This window comes from Urtica dioica, chromosome 10 (genome assembly GCF_054948205.1).
Source record: "Urtica dioica subsp. dioica isolate 48M chromosome 10, U.dioica_male_clone48M_v1_H2, whole genome shotgun sequence".
Taxonomy (NCBI): domain Eukaryota; kingdom Viridiplantae; phylum Streptophyta; class Magnoliopsida; order Rosales; family Urticaceae; genus Urtica; species Urtica dioica.
In genome coordinates this window covers 19,563,737-19,580,961 of record NC_142765.1, presented here as the reverse complement: position 1 = coordinate 19,580,961, position 17,225 = coordinate 19,563,737, and the positions used below count along the sequence as shown (strand labels likewise).

At 36.2% G+C, this 17,225-nt stretch overlaps 2 protein-coding genes across 2 annotated transcripts; both read left to right on the top strand.

The window, feature by feature from the left end:
- Window positions 1-5,481: 5,481 nt before the first annotated feature.
- On the top strand, window positions 5,482-10,482 carry LOC149383795 (calcium-dependent protein kinase 10-like). Its single transcript, XM_089628751.1, has 8 exons — window positions 5,482-5,991; window positions 6,354-6,699; window positions 7,795-7,938; window positions 8,034-8,186; window positions 8,582-8,697; window positions 8,781-8,948; window positions 9,336-9,566; window positions 9,928-10,482. Exons 1-8 carry the CDS (start codon window positions 5,668-5,670, stop codon window positions 10,099-10,101), a joined length of 1,656 nt encoding a protein of 551 aa, XP_089484877.1. The 5' UTR covers window positions 5,482-5,667; the 3' UTR covers window positions 10,102-10,482.
- A 1,596-nt stretch (window positions 10,483-12,078) lies between these two features.
- On the top strand, window positions 12,079-13,702 carry LOC149383794 (FAD/NAD(P)-binding oxidoreductase family protein). Its single transcript, XM_089628752.1, has one exon. The coding sequence runs from the start codon at window positions 12,173-12,175 to the stop codon at window positions 13,613-13,615; it is 1,443 nt and encodes a 480-aa protein (XP_089484878.1). The 5' UTR covers window positions 12,079-12,172; the 3' UTR covers window positions 13,616-13,702.
- Window positions 13,703-17,225: the final 3,523 nt, after the last annotated feature.

The following is a 17,225-nucleotide window of genomic DNA, read 5'->3' as shown; positions in this document are numbered from 1 at the left end:
CTGCGAGACTTTCAAAACACTGAGAGGTATACAAACGATATTTTCAACAAAACCTACTTCATAATGGTGGGAAATAGGTCAATTAATGAACTCTACAATTAATTATTTAGGTGGTTTGTGAATTCAGTGTGAAAAGAGTGCTACCGTATATTGAAAATGAGCCATCTATAATTTCTTTTTGTTCGCTTTTTGGTATCAGATCAGATACTAATCAGTTCAATTGGTGGTCCACATATTTTCTTATACTGCATAATATCTTCCTACGATACAGCGACAACTACATAATTTTCAACAAGAGTTGAACCTTTTATTTTTTTTGGGAAACAATTAAGGTTGAGTTTTTTTTTTTTTTTTTTTTTTTTTTTACTTTTTATTTATTAATTATGTGAAAATAAATTAAAGTATCGAGTCTTTCACCGATGTTATTCCCAAACCATTTCAAAAGGTGATATTGCCCACACGAAGTGACGTGTGAAATCAGTTATAAAGAATTTCAAGGATCACAAGTTCATGGCATTAGGAACAAGACACTTCTTGCTACCTAAAGCCACAAATAATAGTTGTTCAAAAATTCAAAGCAAATTAAAGAGATTTGGAGGAATTTGTCAACTCTTCAAATAATCTCTTCCCTGTCCCAAAAGCGGCATATATTCTGGTCCAATATTCTATTTAGATTTTAGACGTGTTTATTATGAATTTAGTAGCTGACGGCTGGTCAATGTTATTGTTTTCGTCAATATGCATCAAAAATATATTTTTAAAGGTGGCATGAAATCCGTATATGCATATTTTATTTTGCTGTTAACTTAGCTCAATTTTGACTCCGATTCTAGTTAGACTAGATTGTTTGACAAAAGTTCAATTTGAATTAATATTAACTCAATCGAATTCCAAGTTTGGTCCAGAAAGTGAATTGTGAATTGAAATGCATGGTTTTTTTTTCTTCTATATAGCTCAATTTGTTTTACTTCCATTTATGAACAATTTTTTGCAGTATTTACTTAATATACTTATGTAAAAAATATATTCTTGGAATTTATTACACTTAAATATTAATTCAAAGAAACAGTTTTCGGAAGAGGAAAAAAATATGTTTTTTTTTTTTTTTTTTTTTTTTTTTACAAATCTACGTATTCGGTGATTGTTAATTTTAACGAGTTCAAACGTATTAGTAATATTAAAAATAATATTTGTCGATATATGTATATATATAGACAATTTACTAATATAAAAAAAAATATGAACAAAAACTGAAATATTACAAACAATAGACAATATCAATCTTAAATACAAAACTTGGAAAACATAAACCGGGGTTGAGGAACTATGAAAAAAGAGAAGCTGATGCATATTTTGTGGTTTCTTTTCTTTAAAGATATAATGTTCTAATACGAGAATTGGAATCAACAAGGAATAGTGTCACATGATACGATGACGAAGAGATGTGCACCACCGAGTCCAACTCCGACAAACTAGAATATCATGGGACGTATTTTATCACCATACTACAAGGAGAAAAAAAAATTGAAAACATGAAATTGTATGCGGATACTATGATTCACTTTGAAGTGAAGACACTAAGTGGCTAAGGCCGCCTTTTATAGGCCAAACCAAAACCATTTAAGACGACACAACCAAGGCTCGTGAATGCTCAGTGGAAAATAAATTTAACTAAAGTGTTTCATTCGAATGTGTCAAACATTCAAACATGTTGTCATTAAGGTTTCTAAATGTTTTTATTCGACCTTTCAAACATTTTAATAGTTTGAATTTAAGGCAAACAAATTTAAAACGTTATAAAGTGACTTGCTTCTCGGTAGCTAATTATGTTTGAGATTTGCGTCGCCCACACTAAGACAAAAATCTGAGTTGAAATCAACCCGCTTATACGCGCACAAACGCAAGAGAGAGCCCCGAGAAACTTAGCACTTAGTAAATGAAGATTTCAATAGGAGCCTTAAAAATTTCATTGATATATAGTAGATAAAATACAAGATAAACATAGGTATTTGAGATACCCGAAACTTTCCCGGAAGGCTAAGTATAAATCCACAAGTTCCATACAATATCCACTACTCAAAAAACCATAATGTCCTCAAGGTGGTGATCACTTCATCACTACTCCGTTGATGATTATAAGCTCATGTGTCGCCTAATCACTACCATCGAAATGTCGGAATTCATCTGCTACATTCGAGGATCGAAGACTTGGATACTCGGAACGTTCAAATTTCACTGATAAAATGTAAAGAAAATACAAGATATACTTTAGTATTAGAGAGATCCGAAACTCTCCCAAACACCTAAACCCAACTATGTTTCTCATTTTTCTTGCTTCACTCTTCTTTAGCCTAATATATGATTTTACTAAGTACAATTCTAATGGTAAGTATGCTTCCAGCTTCCTAGCAAATGTCATTATAAACCCCTCCCAAAACGAGTTATCTCACCAATGTGAGACTATTATTCATTTAAAAATCTCTGGTTATTTGTTCATTATTTGAACATCAATCTCTATTCCATCTTAACTTTAATTTTGACAAATTGATGACCGATTTTATAACTTTCTCATTGAAAAATAAGAATCCGGCCGATTATACCCATATGTAACCGATTTTCATTTACGAACTCAACAATGAACATGAACATTGCATGTTTATTTTAACATTATTTTTGCAACATTCAAAATGCCGTACGTAGTCTTATTCTATATGTATTTAGATCAATTTTGTAATTTATAGCCTTTTTCTTCTTCCTATTAAGGATATCTTATGCGTGCTTGACTCGATGTTGGAATTTCAAGAATTTCGCGAGTGTTCATATCTCACCAAATATAAAAAAATAAAAATAAAAACTATCATGTTGAAGGTTAACCGTTATTCTTTATAATTTACGCCTAAATAACTAATACGTACTATGTGATTTAAGAATATATAATAATAATAATAATAATAATAATAATAATAATAATAATAATAATAATAATAATAATAATAATAATAATAATAATAATAATAAAAATAGAGTTTGGACACTTTTATATATAACAGAGAACAATATTTAAATTCCATCAATTGTATGATGTATCTTATAGTTTGAAATCAGCAGAGCACAACTTATAATCTAGTGAGGATTTCTTTGTCTTTAACAAACATGGAAAGGGGATTATTGTAAAAGTAATTTTACTGCAAAATAAAACCAGAGTGCAAGTCACTTTCACTAATTATTTTACTAGTGAATAAATTTACAGGTTAACTATATTTTTCAATCTTGATTGAACAAGCAAATGAGAAAGACGTACACTTACACACGAAGTCAATAAGATATATCATATGTTCCAAAGTACACTCAACAAAATTTCAATTTCAATCTCTTTTCTAAGAAATTATATACCAGCAAAGACCATTGAACAAGACAAATTCAAAAAAAGCCAATCTTATAATAATACAAGACAAATTTAAATTTTGTTAAATAGTTAAGGTTTTTTTATTTTATAAAATAACCATTAACATAAATTAACAAGGATCAAATATTCAAAATATCCTTTATTAAACATTTCAGAATAAAAAAAGAGTTATTAAATGAGTTTAACACAAATATATTGAAATTAACACAATTTGGATAAAGGTTAAATTTGACAATTTTTTTTTTAATTGCCACGTTATCCTAATTAATTATTTGTCTAAAAAGCTTGGAACGTTTACTATTTTATAATTTCAACGTTTTAAATAACTTATTTCATATAATAATTCGTATACAAAGCGAAAAAAAGTGGAGAGAATTTCGGAAAATTATTATCACTCACTGTCTAAAGCTATAAATTCTAATTTATGAGTGACAGCTTTAATCATTCATAAAAAGAAAAGCAGGCCTTCAGTTTTACCTAAAAAATAAACCGAAAATATGTATCATTAATCAAGCCATTTATTTCTTCAAAAAAAAAAAAAAAAAAAAAGCCATTTTTTTTTATGTATTATGCATATAAAAAAATAATTTTTAAGAAAAAAATAAATAGAATAGCTCTAATTTATCAGTTACGTGTCAATTTTTTTTAACAGCAGCACAAAAATATAGTTTTTTATTTTTTATTTTTATATAAACACATTTACATACAATTGGCTGGACTGTTTTTTCAAAAGTTTTGGTCTGACTGAATAAGAAAAAGACTGGGGTTCGTTCTTCATTTGTTTGTAATTTCTATAACAAGTTGAGAGTTTCACTTTATTTATTTTTTTGGTGGATGGTTACTGGTAAGGGAGATAAAGTCAAAATAATGATTTGTCACCAAAAATTGGTGAACGACTTCAACAAGAAGTTTTGCCATGCATACCATATCATTCACCCACTTTTAATTATAAAAAAAATGCATATATAACCAAACGGATTTAATCAACAATAGGACTCGGTTTAGCACCCATTACACATTATAGTAAAAAAACATATGAAACATACATGCTCATGTAATTCCCTAAAATTATATATATATATATATATATATATATATATATATAATTCCCTAAAAATGTGTATTTTTAAAACAATAATCAAACCTTGGTTGTTGGGTGGTGGCTCACAGATTTGCTTGAGAAAGGAGCAATATATCTTACAGTATATTTTTGCTTCACAGGGTCTCCAAAAGTACATTATTGAATCTTAGATTTTTGAGTAACAAAAAAAAGATAATAGGGAAAACAAAATTAAACCAACGGCAAAATTTGCAAGAATAATAACAAACCCAATTTTGGTTATTTTTTATTTTATCGTAACCCAATTTTGGTTTAGCTTTGGCACATAAATACCATCATGCTAACAATTCGGAAAACGACAAACACGTCAACACACCTTAAAACCGTGAGCCATCACTCAGAGTAAATTTTCCCATATTCTAAGTTTAATTACTCTTTTGATTTTTTTTTTTTTTTAAATTTACTCTTTTTATTCACCTGAAATTCCAGCCATGCAAGTTGAAATCATTTCTCAAGCAAACAAAAAAATGTTCTCCTGTACAAAAAAAAAAAAAGTGTGGCCGAAAATAGTTTTTGTTACATGGTCCCATTTATTGTAAATCTACTAATTTTTTTATACACAAAATCTGGTCAAAATATTATTTTCCTAAACGAAGAGGATATATCTGTCAACAAAAGAAGAAGTCATTAGCAATTTAGCACGCATGCTAGTAAAATGATCTTTCCAATTTCCATACACAAATCTGAGCGATAATAAAAAAAAATGTTATACTTTATACATCAGAATTTAAAAATGATCTTGTAGCTCATCATTCCCATTATACTTTCGTAAATTATAAATAATCTAACAGCCCGATTGGCAATTATGGTCATCACAATTCACAACCAAAAAGTAATTCTAAATTTTTTCTTTTCTCATAAAGTAAATCTAATTAATAATATATTATATATGATTTTTTATGCAAAATAAAAATATGATTATTAATATTATTATCACGGATAAGAGAAAATTTTAATTTCCCCTTTTCTTTAGTTTTTCAAAAAGTCCTGTTTTTTTTCAACCACCCCGCGTTTTCTCTCTCTCTCTCTCTAGACACACACAGAATCACACTTTCTCTTCTCTCTATCGTCTCTCTCATGCCTGAGAAAGCCTCGCCGGAGCTCCGAAACACGCGGCGATTCTGAAGGACTCTGCAGAGCCATGGGAAACTGCTGCGCCTGTGTAAGAGGCGATTCGGCGTCGGAAAGCGAGCAGAGTCAGCGGAGGAGGAAGCAGAGAGAGCAAGAGAAGCCGAGGAGAAGAGCTCCGAATCCGTATTCCGACGAGCCGGTTCGCGGTCCGGCTCCGATCCGGGTGCTGAAGGACGTGATTCCGCTGAGTCGGAGGACTCGGATCGGAGACAAGTACGTTTTGGGCCGGGAATTGGGCCGAGGCGAGTTCGGAATCACGTACCTGTGTACGGACAGAGAGTCCAAGGAGGCTTTGGCTTGCAAGTCCATTTCCAAGAGAAAGCTCAGAACTGCTGTGAGTAATAATAGTCCAAAAAAAAAAAAAAAAAAAAACGAGTTCGGTTTCGTGGACTATTTACTAAAATTGACTTTTTTTTTTCCTCTTCTTCTTCTATTTGGCTATGAAACAGTTTGTTGAGAAAATTCCGAACTCTTATTTATTTCTTGTTATATTGAAAAATTGGATTGGTCTTTTTGAAATAGAAATTCTTTTGATGGAAATTTTCTGTGTATTTATGTCAAACAGCTGGGATTGAATTCATTTAATTTAATTTTTTTTTTATATAAAAAAAAAAATTCCATCTAGTTTGAGAAAATTACCAACAAGGAAAGAAGGCGTAAAAGTATTAATGTGGATATGATTTTGGTTGGGTGTAGATTGACATAGAGGACGTGAGGCGGGAGGTGGCGATAATGTCGACGCTGCCGGAGCACGCGAACGTGGTGAGGCTGCGGGCGACGTACGAGGACAACGAGAATGTGCATTTGGTGATGGAGCTGTGCGAGGGAGGGGAGCTGTTCGACCGCATCGTGGCGCGGGGCCACTACAGCGAGCGTGCGGCGGCCACGGTGGCTCGCACGGTGGCGGAGGTCGTGAGGATGTGCCACTCCAACGGTGTCATGCACCGCGACCTCAAGCCCGAGAACTTCCTCTTCGCTAACAAGAAGGAGAACTCCCCTCTCAAGGCCATCGACTTTGGCCTCTCCGTCTTCTTCAAGCCCGGTACACCCCTCCCCCTTTCTTTCTTAAATACTTTTTATTTTTATTTTATTTCGGATGGGCTATTATGAAAATGTTACAATCCTTTGGGTAGAACTCATCCCCAAAAGCTAGATATGATGATTCTTGGGACCTTGTCAGTCCCCGGTTCGATTCCCCTTGTCGGGGCCTTGTTGATAAAGCAAAGCCATAATGGTAGGGGCTAATATGAAATTGTTACAATCCTTTGGGTAGAGCTCGTCCCCGAAAGCTAGATATTAGGGAGAGGGTGCCCAAGAGGTTATATACCCACAGACTGAGCCCATACTTTGGTGATGGGGGACTCTCGCGTGTCAATCCTATACTTAGCGATGCGAGAGTCAACTAGGATCGTAACAGAAACCTCGAGGAGTTGGTCTAGTGGTAAAGGCGATTCTTGGGACCTTGTCGGTTCGATTCCCCTTGGACGCGAATATTCAAGCCAATGGGGTAGTCTCTCGGTCGATAATGTCAGGCTACCGATACTTTGTATCGACCCCTGAGCTAGACAACAATTATTGATTGGATGAATTTTATTTATTTATTTTGGGGGGCTAATATGAAACCTTGAGGGGTTGGTGGTCCTTGTCAGTTCCCGGTTCGATTCCCCTTGGACGCGACGATTGGGGCTGCTAGGATAGTCTCTCGGTCGATAATGCCAGGCTACTGGTACTTTGTATCGACCCCTGAGCTAGACAAGAATAATTGATACGGGGGTGGATGAATTTTGTTTATTTATTTTGGGGGGCTAGTTTGAAATTTTTCCATATTAAATGAATGTATAAAGATTGAAATTTAAGAGGGAGCTTGAGCGCCCCTTAGTTCCACCTTAGCTCAGTCCCTGAATTTAACTGAAGGAGAGTTAGTGTATGGATATCTGTTAAGAATCCCACTCCGGAAAGATGAAAACAAATGTGTAGAGGACTTTGAATCATCTTTATTGGTTTTGAGATGGAACACTGTTATACTTGATACTCGACACGGATAGGTTCAAATCGGGAACAAAGCACAATGTTGATTTTTCGTCTCCTAAAACTGTTTCATTGAAAACAAAGTTTTGATTTTTTTTTAAATGTTCAGGGGAGAAGTTTACGGAGATCGTTGGAAGTCCGTACTACATGGCGCCGGAGGTGTTGAAGAAGAACTACGGTCCGGAGGTCGATATCTGGAGCGCCGGAGTGATTCTCTACATATTGTTGTGTGGGGTACCACCGTTTTGGGCAGGTATTCACTCTCATTCACTACCGTAGTTCTTTAGTTATTTTGTTTGCCAAGCTTTTTTCTTAATATTTTTTTTTTGGGCGGGCTGTTTTTGACAGAGACGGAACAAGGCGTGGCTCTTGCAATCTTGAGGGGCGTTCTCGACTTCAAAAGGGAACCGTGGCCTCAGATCTCCGACAGCGCAAAAAGCCTTGTCCGCCAGATGTTAGACCCCGACCCCAGAAGGCGATTGACCGCCCTACAGGTCCTCGGTGAGTTTCCCGCTTCAATTATTGGTTTAGTACTCCACAAGAAAACAGACAATAAGAAGGAGAATAAAAAAAAGAAAGTATAAAGCTATGTCCAAGTTCAGGTTGAGGAAGAGAGAGTGGTAGTTCAATGATTAAGAGGGTCATGTACTGAGGTATGTGTCTTGAATGTGAAATCCTGGGACATGCTCTGAAACAATAATTGTGGCACCAAAACTGTCTACCTGTGTCTTTTCAAAGCATGTTATGAGTTTGGTGTGGATCTTAATTAGGTTCTTTTTTTTAATTATTATTTTTTATTTCATTTATGAAGCTATGTACTGCTATATTGTTTTAATTAATGTCTGTGGAGAGTGAACTTTACATCAACATCTCGTACTATTTTTTTTTTACCGCAGAGCATCCGTGGATACAAAACGCGAAGAAGACTTCGAACGTTCCGTTAGGCGATATCGTGAGAACAAGGCTTAAGCAATTCTCCGTCATGAACAGATTCAAAAAGAAAGCTTTACGGGTAAGCTTCTGTGATGTCCGGGTTAATGCTTTTTTTTAGAGTGCTTTGATTTGATTATAGACGACTTAATCGGATTATTTCAGGTCATCGCCGAGCACTTGTCGGTCGAAGAAGTTGAAGTGATCAAAGACATGTTTGCGTTAATGGACACCGACAAAGACGGGAAAGTAACGTACGACGAATTAAAGGCCGGGCTTCGAAAGGTCGGTTCGCAGTTGGGCGAGCCGGAGATTAAGATGCTTATGGAAGTGGTAAACTCTCTTTTCTACACTCCACAAGCCAAACATTTTTTTTGTACTTTTATTCTTAGGTTTTTTAGCGAAAAAGTCCGTGAACTTTTATGATTGTGCTATTTTGGTCCCTAACCTATTGATTTTTTTATCAGATTTCTTTGGTCCTTTTCGAAAAAAAAAAAAATTAAAAGTAAATACAACACCTAAACAACTTAAAACACATATATTAACTAAAATAACTTGTTTTTCATTTTTAAAAGTATAAATTAGATAAAATAATGTTCTAAAAATCTTAAATTGTCTTACCTTTTATATAGTGTTTTTAGGGTCAAAATACAAGACCCATACAATTGATGTGTGATAAGCTATGAAATAAATGGGCTTTTGTTTTTGATCTTTTCTTAGGCTGATGTGGACGGGAACGGGGTGCTTGACTACGGAGAGTTTGTGGCGGTGACGATTCACCTGCAGAGAATGGAGAACGACGAGCATTTCAAGAGGGCGTTCGAGTTCTTCGACAGAGACGGAAGCGGATTCATCGAGCCCAACGAGCTCAGGGAAGCGCTGGCGGATGAGCTGGGCGAGACAGACACCATGGTCCTCAATGAAATCCTGCGCGAAGTCGACACCGACAAGGTTTCTTTCTTTCCAAAAATCCCGAGAAAAAAAAACAGAAAATTCGGAAAATAGTCAATTTAAACGTTTGACATTGCTAAATATCCAACGTTCGATAAATCTTAAGTAAATAGCCGTAAATGATGACGTAACCTAATATATGGAAATGACTATTTACTTAAGATTTACGTCTGTAAATATATGAAAATGATTATTTACTTAAAATTTACCAAACATTGACTATTTAACAATATCAAACGTTTAAGTTGACTATTTTCCTATGGACAAAAAAAAAAAAAAAAACAGTTTCTTTAATTCTTTGAAATGACTGTCGAATTATGGTCACTTATTTAATTTAATTTTTTTTTTTTTTCGGTTTCAGGATGGGCGTGTAAGTTACGACGAGTTTGTAGCGATGATGAAGGCGGGAACGGATTGGAGAAAGGCATCTCGGCAATACTCGAGGGAGAGATTCAAGAGCTTGAGCCTCAACCTCATGAAAGACGGCTCTCTTCAGCTTCACGACAGCATCAGCGGTAAAGCCGTCGCTGTCTGACCCGACCCCACTCTGAAAAAAAAAAAAAAAAAATTAACGGTCACGATGCGTCTGCAGCGCTAAGTGTTTCTTTTCTTTTTCCTTTATTTTTTACCGCGCCACAAAGAAAAAAAAAAGGCGAGCTTTTGATCTGGCTTCGAGTTTGCGGTCGGACTAGAGCTCGGGTTTTTAGAGTTTGCCAGCTTCACTGTGCAACACATTGTCTTGAGTTATGCCTCCACTTGTTTTACTTGTATATTTTTTGTCTGTATTTTATGTTTTTTTTTTTTTTTTTAATTTTTTTTATTGTTATTTGGTGTTTGGATTGATTTTTATCAATAGTGTTTGTGCAGAAAGGGAAAGGGAAATTTTATTTATTTATTTTTATTTCAGAAGTTCCAAGTCTTGGTGAATTTGTAGTAATTTTTTTAGGGCAGTGCTGATTTATGAGAGATTTTTTTGGGATATTTTGGACACAAAGCTGTTCTATTTTAGTGGGTGTGGATCAATCCACTAATTAATGAATAATATACAATGACAATTGGGATAGAAAAAGACGTGACAAATGCGTTGTGACAAAATTCAAGAATTAAAAATTGTCCATATAGAACACGGCAGAAGATCTAGCCGTCCAATTAAATTGAACCATCCAATCTGATATAGATTGGATGTCATTTTCTTTTTATGCCATACAATATACATGATATTTAAGGCCAAATATCAAATGTCAATTAATTGGGACCAACTCCATTAGGCTAATACTTAAATGCATATACTCTATGAGGAATGGTTATTAATACTTAATCAATGTAACATTCTTTTGTTGATGGCGTGGGAGGATAAACCATCACCTCTTTTGTTTGACTAGTTATCAAGATATCAGCAGTTGAATCTTCCTCTCTTGTTTGTTTATTATACATTCATTAAGTTATTGTTAGTTTATAGCTTAAACATTTGATCTTTTGGTTATTTTTTAAAGCCACCACTACTATCAAAGTATATACCTCAACTTTTAATTTCCTAATTTACGTATTTGTTTTACGGACACTAGAAAAAACACCACAAGTTTTCTTTTTGCGTGTCATTTTTGGATTATATATATCGCACACAATTACACGATTGATTATATTAAATAATAATTAGAATTTAACATGAAAGTCTTTTTTTTATATATTATAGGCTTTGAACCCTTCTATTTAGAAGATGTCACATCATGTGCATGCGACTTTGCCACCAGAGTTAAACTATCTTGCAAAAATAAATAACTCAACCTACTACATTTTAAAAACATTTTTTTTCCAAAAATATTTTATTTCTAATTCTTATTATGAGAGTATATCGTCACTACAATTTTGTCTATTTATAGTTTTATTTGACTTATTTTTATTTTTTACTCATTACAGTTTCATTTAAAGTTTTAATAGTTGTTTATTATTTCATTTAAAATATGAACCTTATAATATAAAAATTAAAAAATTGTTATTTATGGACTGTTTGATTTTTTTTAACTAAACGCATGAATAAGGCGATTTGTGATTACATTTTTTAAATTTATAACTAACTAACCCATTTCAAAAGTAAGGGTTTTCATTTTAGCCAACATCAGTTTTCTAATTTTTTTTTATTGTGAACGTTATTAAAGTAAGAGAATTAAGAAAATAGTTAAGAAAAAAGTGTGAACGAGTTAAATTAATTTTTTTTATTCAATATTTGAATAGTAAAGCCATAATTTTAAAGCGAGGTTTTGCCATTCAACTATTTAACATAATTTCTTCATTTAAATTAGTCATTATTAAAGTAAGAGAAAGTAATACTATTCATGTAAATTCGGTTCGGGAATTTAAGATGACAAAATTGGGCTTTCTTTCTTATTAAAAGCCCAACTATTACTCTGCCCCTGCCCAATACTCGTCAACCGTTAGTCGTTAAAATTCTACTGCTTCCGTGTCATTACATGTGGCCTGTGGGACCCAGTTCTTCCCATTTCCCGCTACACAATAACCAATTAACGGATAAGCCATGCCACGTATGAACGAAACGAAAACCCCTTCTTCTTCTTCTTCGTCTACCACATCTCTCCCTCTCTCTCGAAATGACACTCACAACACAGACACTGCATATCCTCAGTCCACTCCCAGCATCTCTCCCTTACCCACACCATAGACCCTACCGCATCAGATTGAAACCCCGAGCCTCATCGCAATCGCTCTCTTCTCCTCCGTCCGTACGTCCCGGCTCATCGAGGACCACCGGCGTCGCAATCGTCGGCGCTGGACTCGCCGGCCTCGCCGCCGCCACACGACTCGCTTCTGAAAACGTTCCGTTCATCCTCTTAGAAGCTTCCGACGGCGTCGGAGGCCGAGTCCGAACGGATTCCGTCGACGGATTCCTTCTCGATCGCGGATTCCAGATCTTCATCACCGGTTATCCAGAGGCCAAAAAGCTTCTCGACTACGAAGCCCTAGATCTCCAGCGATTCTACTCCGGCGCTAGAGTTTTCTTCTCCGGCGATTTCCACACCGTCGCCGATCCGATCCGCCACTTCTCCGATTCGATCCTCTCCCTCGCCAACCCTATCGGGACCGTCCTCGACAAAATCCTCATCGGCGCAACCAGACTCCGCGTCCTAACGAAAACCGACGGCGAAATTCTCACCTCCGACGAAGTTCCTCTGATCGACCTCCTCCGTAAAACAGGCTTTTCAGAATCGATCATCGATCGGTTCTTCCGACCATTCTTCGGCGGAATCTTCTTCGACAGAGACCTCGAAACTTCCTCGCGCCTCTTCGATTTCGTCTTCAAATGCCTCGCCCTCGGCGAAAACACTCTCCCAGCGAGAGGAATCGGAGCGATTCCCAACCAACTAGCCTCGAAATTACCGTCCGATTCGATCCTCTTCAACTCCAGAGTCGCGTCCATCGAGATCGAAGGACACGAATCCCCAGCGGTTAGGTTACACACCGGAGAAATCATCGAGACCGAGCTCGGAGTAATCCTGGCCGTCGATCAACCTGAATCGGATAAGCTCCTAAACCTAACCCAACCGGTTCAGAGAAAGCCGCCTCGGAGTACCGTCTGTATCTACTTCTCAGCGGACCGGGAAAGAATTCCGGCTCAAGATCCGATTCTCTTTCTAAACGGGTCAGGAAAAGGGATAGTGAACAACATGTTCTTCGCCACCAACGTGGCACAATCCTACGGCCCGCCGGGGAAGGCTCTGGTCTCCGTGTCACTGATCGGGACGTTCGACGGATCCTCCGACGAAGATCTGACGGCTCAGGTTAAGCGCGAGCTGTCGGGGTGGTTCGGAGAGGCTGACGTGGCGGGTTGGAAGCACCTGAGGACGTACCGGGTCGGATTCGCTCAGCCGAACCAGAGCCCTCCGACAGATCTTTTCAAGGATCCGAAGGTGGGACCCGCGGGGCTGTACGTGTGTGGGGACCACTTGACGAGTGCCACGTTTGACGGCGCGTTGGTCTCCGGCAGAAGAGCCGTGGAGGCTCTGCTCCGTGATAACGCCGTCGTTAGAATTTAGTTATAGAAAGGGAGGGAGAGAATATATATTTCTTAGGTTATTCACTTATTTGGTATTGTAATTAATAATTTATTTTATTTGTTTTTCCATTCTATTTTTTTTTTTTTTTTGAGGAAAAGGCCAGGGGCCAATCTATTAGATAATGTGTATAACACTCGCAAATACATCATCAGACCTTCTTGAAACAATGAACAAAAATGATCGAAATCAGACAAGATTTGCCGTTAACGCGAACAATAATGCCAAATACAAGTAATAGCCCAATTTGTGCATCACGTGCACAATGAAAATAGAGCATTCAAGCTCTGTCAGAAAACCCTTTATGGAAAGTGGAGAGATCCAACCAACCGCGGTCCGCTGAACATGTTGAAGAACGGTCTTCAGTCTGTATAGGCAAAGCTCTAACAAATATCCACAAACGGGATAATGGACAACGGCTAATCCGATTTCAATAGATATATAGTCATAAAAAAGACAGGAAAATAAACCAGTGACAACAAGATTTAACAAACTAAACACACGAAAAAACAGGTAAACATCCAAATTATACCCTCTCAGTCCCATACAAACTACCACCACCCACACGGCGCCGCCGGATAACAAATCAGAGCATAGGTCTCTGGGGTCCACCACCACCACCACCGAGGAAAGCCCCACAGCAGTGCCGCAGTTGCAACCTCCTCCGAAGGGAACGGATCTCACAGTTGAGGTCCACACGCAAAGGACGACGTCAACCTGCCCAAGATCTGAAGGAGAACCACCACGCCGACCTGAAATAAAATACAAGAAGTGCAGGCTCCGACGGAGCTCACCGGAGAACACCAAAAGGGGAGGAAGGCAAGGGAAGGGAAAAACCATTGGAGGGAAAACGGGTAAGCTAAAAGCAAAATTAAAAGATGTGCCTGCCCCCGGCCGGAGCTTCACTGCTGGTCGGACCAGGGCAAAAGTCCGGCGGCTCCGGGGGGAGCGGCGGCTGAGGGAGATGTAAGAAACCCTATATCTAGAAAGCTCTGTTTATTTTTTAGTCGAATGTACGTTTCTTTGTTTTTCCATTCTAATTAACTCGTTAGAAAGTAGAATTAAATTTTTTTTTTTTTCATCGCTCTTGTCCAACTAACAAAATTCTGCTAATGCCGCTCTCTAATGTCCCACGACCCCGTGAAATAAAAGCTCTCGGCGGAATTCTTGACATGGTAAGGTCTTGTTGAAATTCGGATTTTTGATTTTAGATCGATAGGTAGTTAATATGGTTTTTTATTTTACTTTACAAGATTTGATGATTTGTGATATAAAAAAAAAAAAAAAAAAGGTGGAAACTTCTATATATTATTTTTAGGGAAGACATTCAATAGATTGGGCTAATATCTGTTTGTTTTGATAGGTTTTGGCTGCTTTTCTATAGTTGTTGTATTCACTCAAGTGATAGTATAATGTAATAAATACGAGTATCAATTTCACGAGAACTAATGACATATTTGCTTGCAATGGTGTAATGAGAATGAGAATGAGAATGAGAATGGAATAGAGAATGAATGAAATGGAAATGCAAACTTGATTATTTTTGTTTGTTAGACATGCTAGAATGGGTGATTGAATACGTAATAATATGTTTGATTATATTTATCATTCTTATTCATCTCTCATTTCAACGGCTCTCCACACTTTGTAAATGACGAATAATTATAACTTCATTAACAAACTAATATACCATCATCATCACTATTGTTGTGTTGTTGTTATAAATATTATTGTTCACCGCGTGTTTAGCCTCGTGTTGGCAATCGGATGGAAGTGAAATTTCCATTTTCAGTAGTGTGTCTTCCATTGTTTAACGAAAGTTCTATTTCTGTTAGGCAATTTATTGCCTTCCATTGCCTAACGAAAGTGGAATTTTCGTTAGATTTCATGGAAGTTAGCATTTCCGTTAATTTTCATTAAGTAATAAAAAAAAATCAAATTTAAATGAAAAGGGACTCAAATGTTAAAATATTAAAAGAAAGTACTAATATGTAAAATGAATTGCATCTTTATTAATAATTTTTTTTGAAAAAGATAAAAGCATGACAGCAATATTATAAGTAAAACATTACAATAAAACTACATTGCATTAATAGTCATGTTTTGAAAGTTTATATCAAAATTATCAACTATTTTTTTAGATAATAACTATATATCAATTTGTAGACAATATTGTAGAGAAATATTTGTAGACAATACTATAGAGTAATGTTGTAGTATTGAAATGTGAGTTGTGAGATGAGTTGTGAAAAATGAATTAAAATGAGGTCTATTTTTAGTGAACGTGTGGAAACGTGCTGAAAGTGTAAATAAAAGAATTATTAGCCAACGTCCAAAATTTTGTAACGGCGTAATGGAAGCAAATGCCCTGCTACACTGCCACCTTCCGTCACTTCCACTTCCGCAAATGTGTCGGAAATTTTTTGCCGTTTCCGTAGCAAACGGAAATCCTTCGTTCCGTGAGGCAACCCATACCATTCGGAAGCTCTTCCTTCCATTTGGTTCTGTGCCGAATGCCAGGTTTAGTTTAGCCCAAATATTCACTTACTTTATGTTTTTTTTATATATATTTTATTAGAAATATATTTGTAGGCGAGACTTGAAGTCACTAGTTCTACTTTGAAAATGGTGTGCAATTATCATTAGACCAAACTAGATACTAGAAGACCATTTTGAATTTGACAAAGTTCACCATGTTGCGGGGACTTGAAGAACTGACTCTACCCCTTTTCCCACGATGGTCCTTAACTTGAGAATCATCTTTGATATGGCAGTTATTGTGAAACATGTGTATAACGTGACAATCAACTAAATGACTCGTTCTTGGTCGATATATATATAAAAAATTATATCTTTAAAGTTAGTTTCCTATTAAGATACGTTTGTAGTAGTTGTTGGAAGAATTGTAAATTAAGAGGATTTATTTACAAATGTATGGGTGATTTGTGGCTAATATTTGAGTGGGGTCCACTCATCTGATTTTGTTAATTCTTGCGTATTCTTATTCATTGTTGCGACGGGTATAAGATTGATTATTTATTTTTCAAAATCATTATTATAATGAATGAGAAATTGATGTTCAAAGTATACTTAAAAGAACACATTTGTTATGTGTAAATGAAGTGAATTGCAAAAGTCCCACATGGGTTGGGTAAGTGTGTTGTGTAGTGTATATATACTATCATATTTCTTTAGTGGATAAGCAAGTGCAAGAGAGAAGAGTGAGGGTGGGTTAACTCTTAACCTCTCGCGCGCGCACACACACGCGCGCTGCCAAGCTGGGCCGGACTCGGGCTTTGGAAATGTCTCAATCTTTGGGCTTTTAGGCTAATTCCTATCTTTTTATTGCTTCACTTCTGAAAGTTTTAATTCCTCAAATAACTCTTGTGTTATATTGAGAATTAAACATTGAAGTTAGTGTAACCGTGTGCATTAAGGCAACGGTTTGTAACCTTGTGCATTAAGGTTGGACGGTTTTTTGAGCGTTTTGTAACAGCTCTTTATGAGAGTTAATGGAAATAAAAGCCTTGAAGGCTGAGCGGTTTTGGTTTGGTTCTTATTCGTAACCACTCTACCTTGCCCTATACAAGGA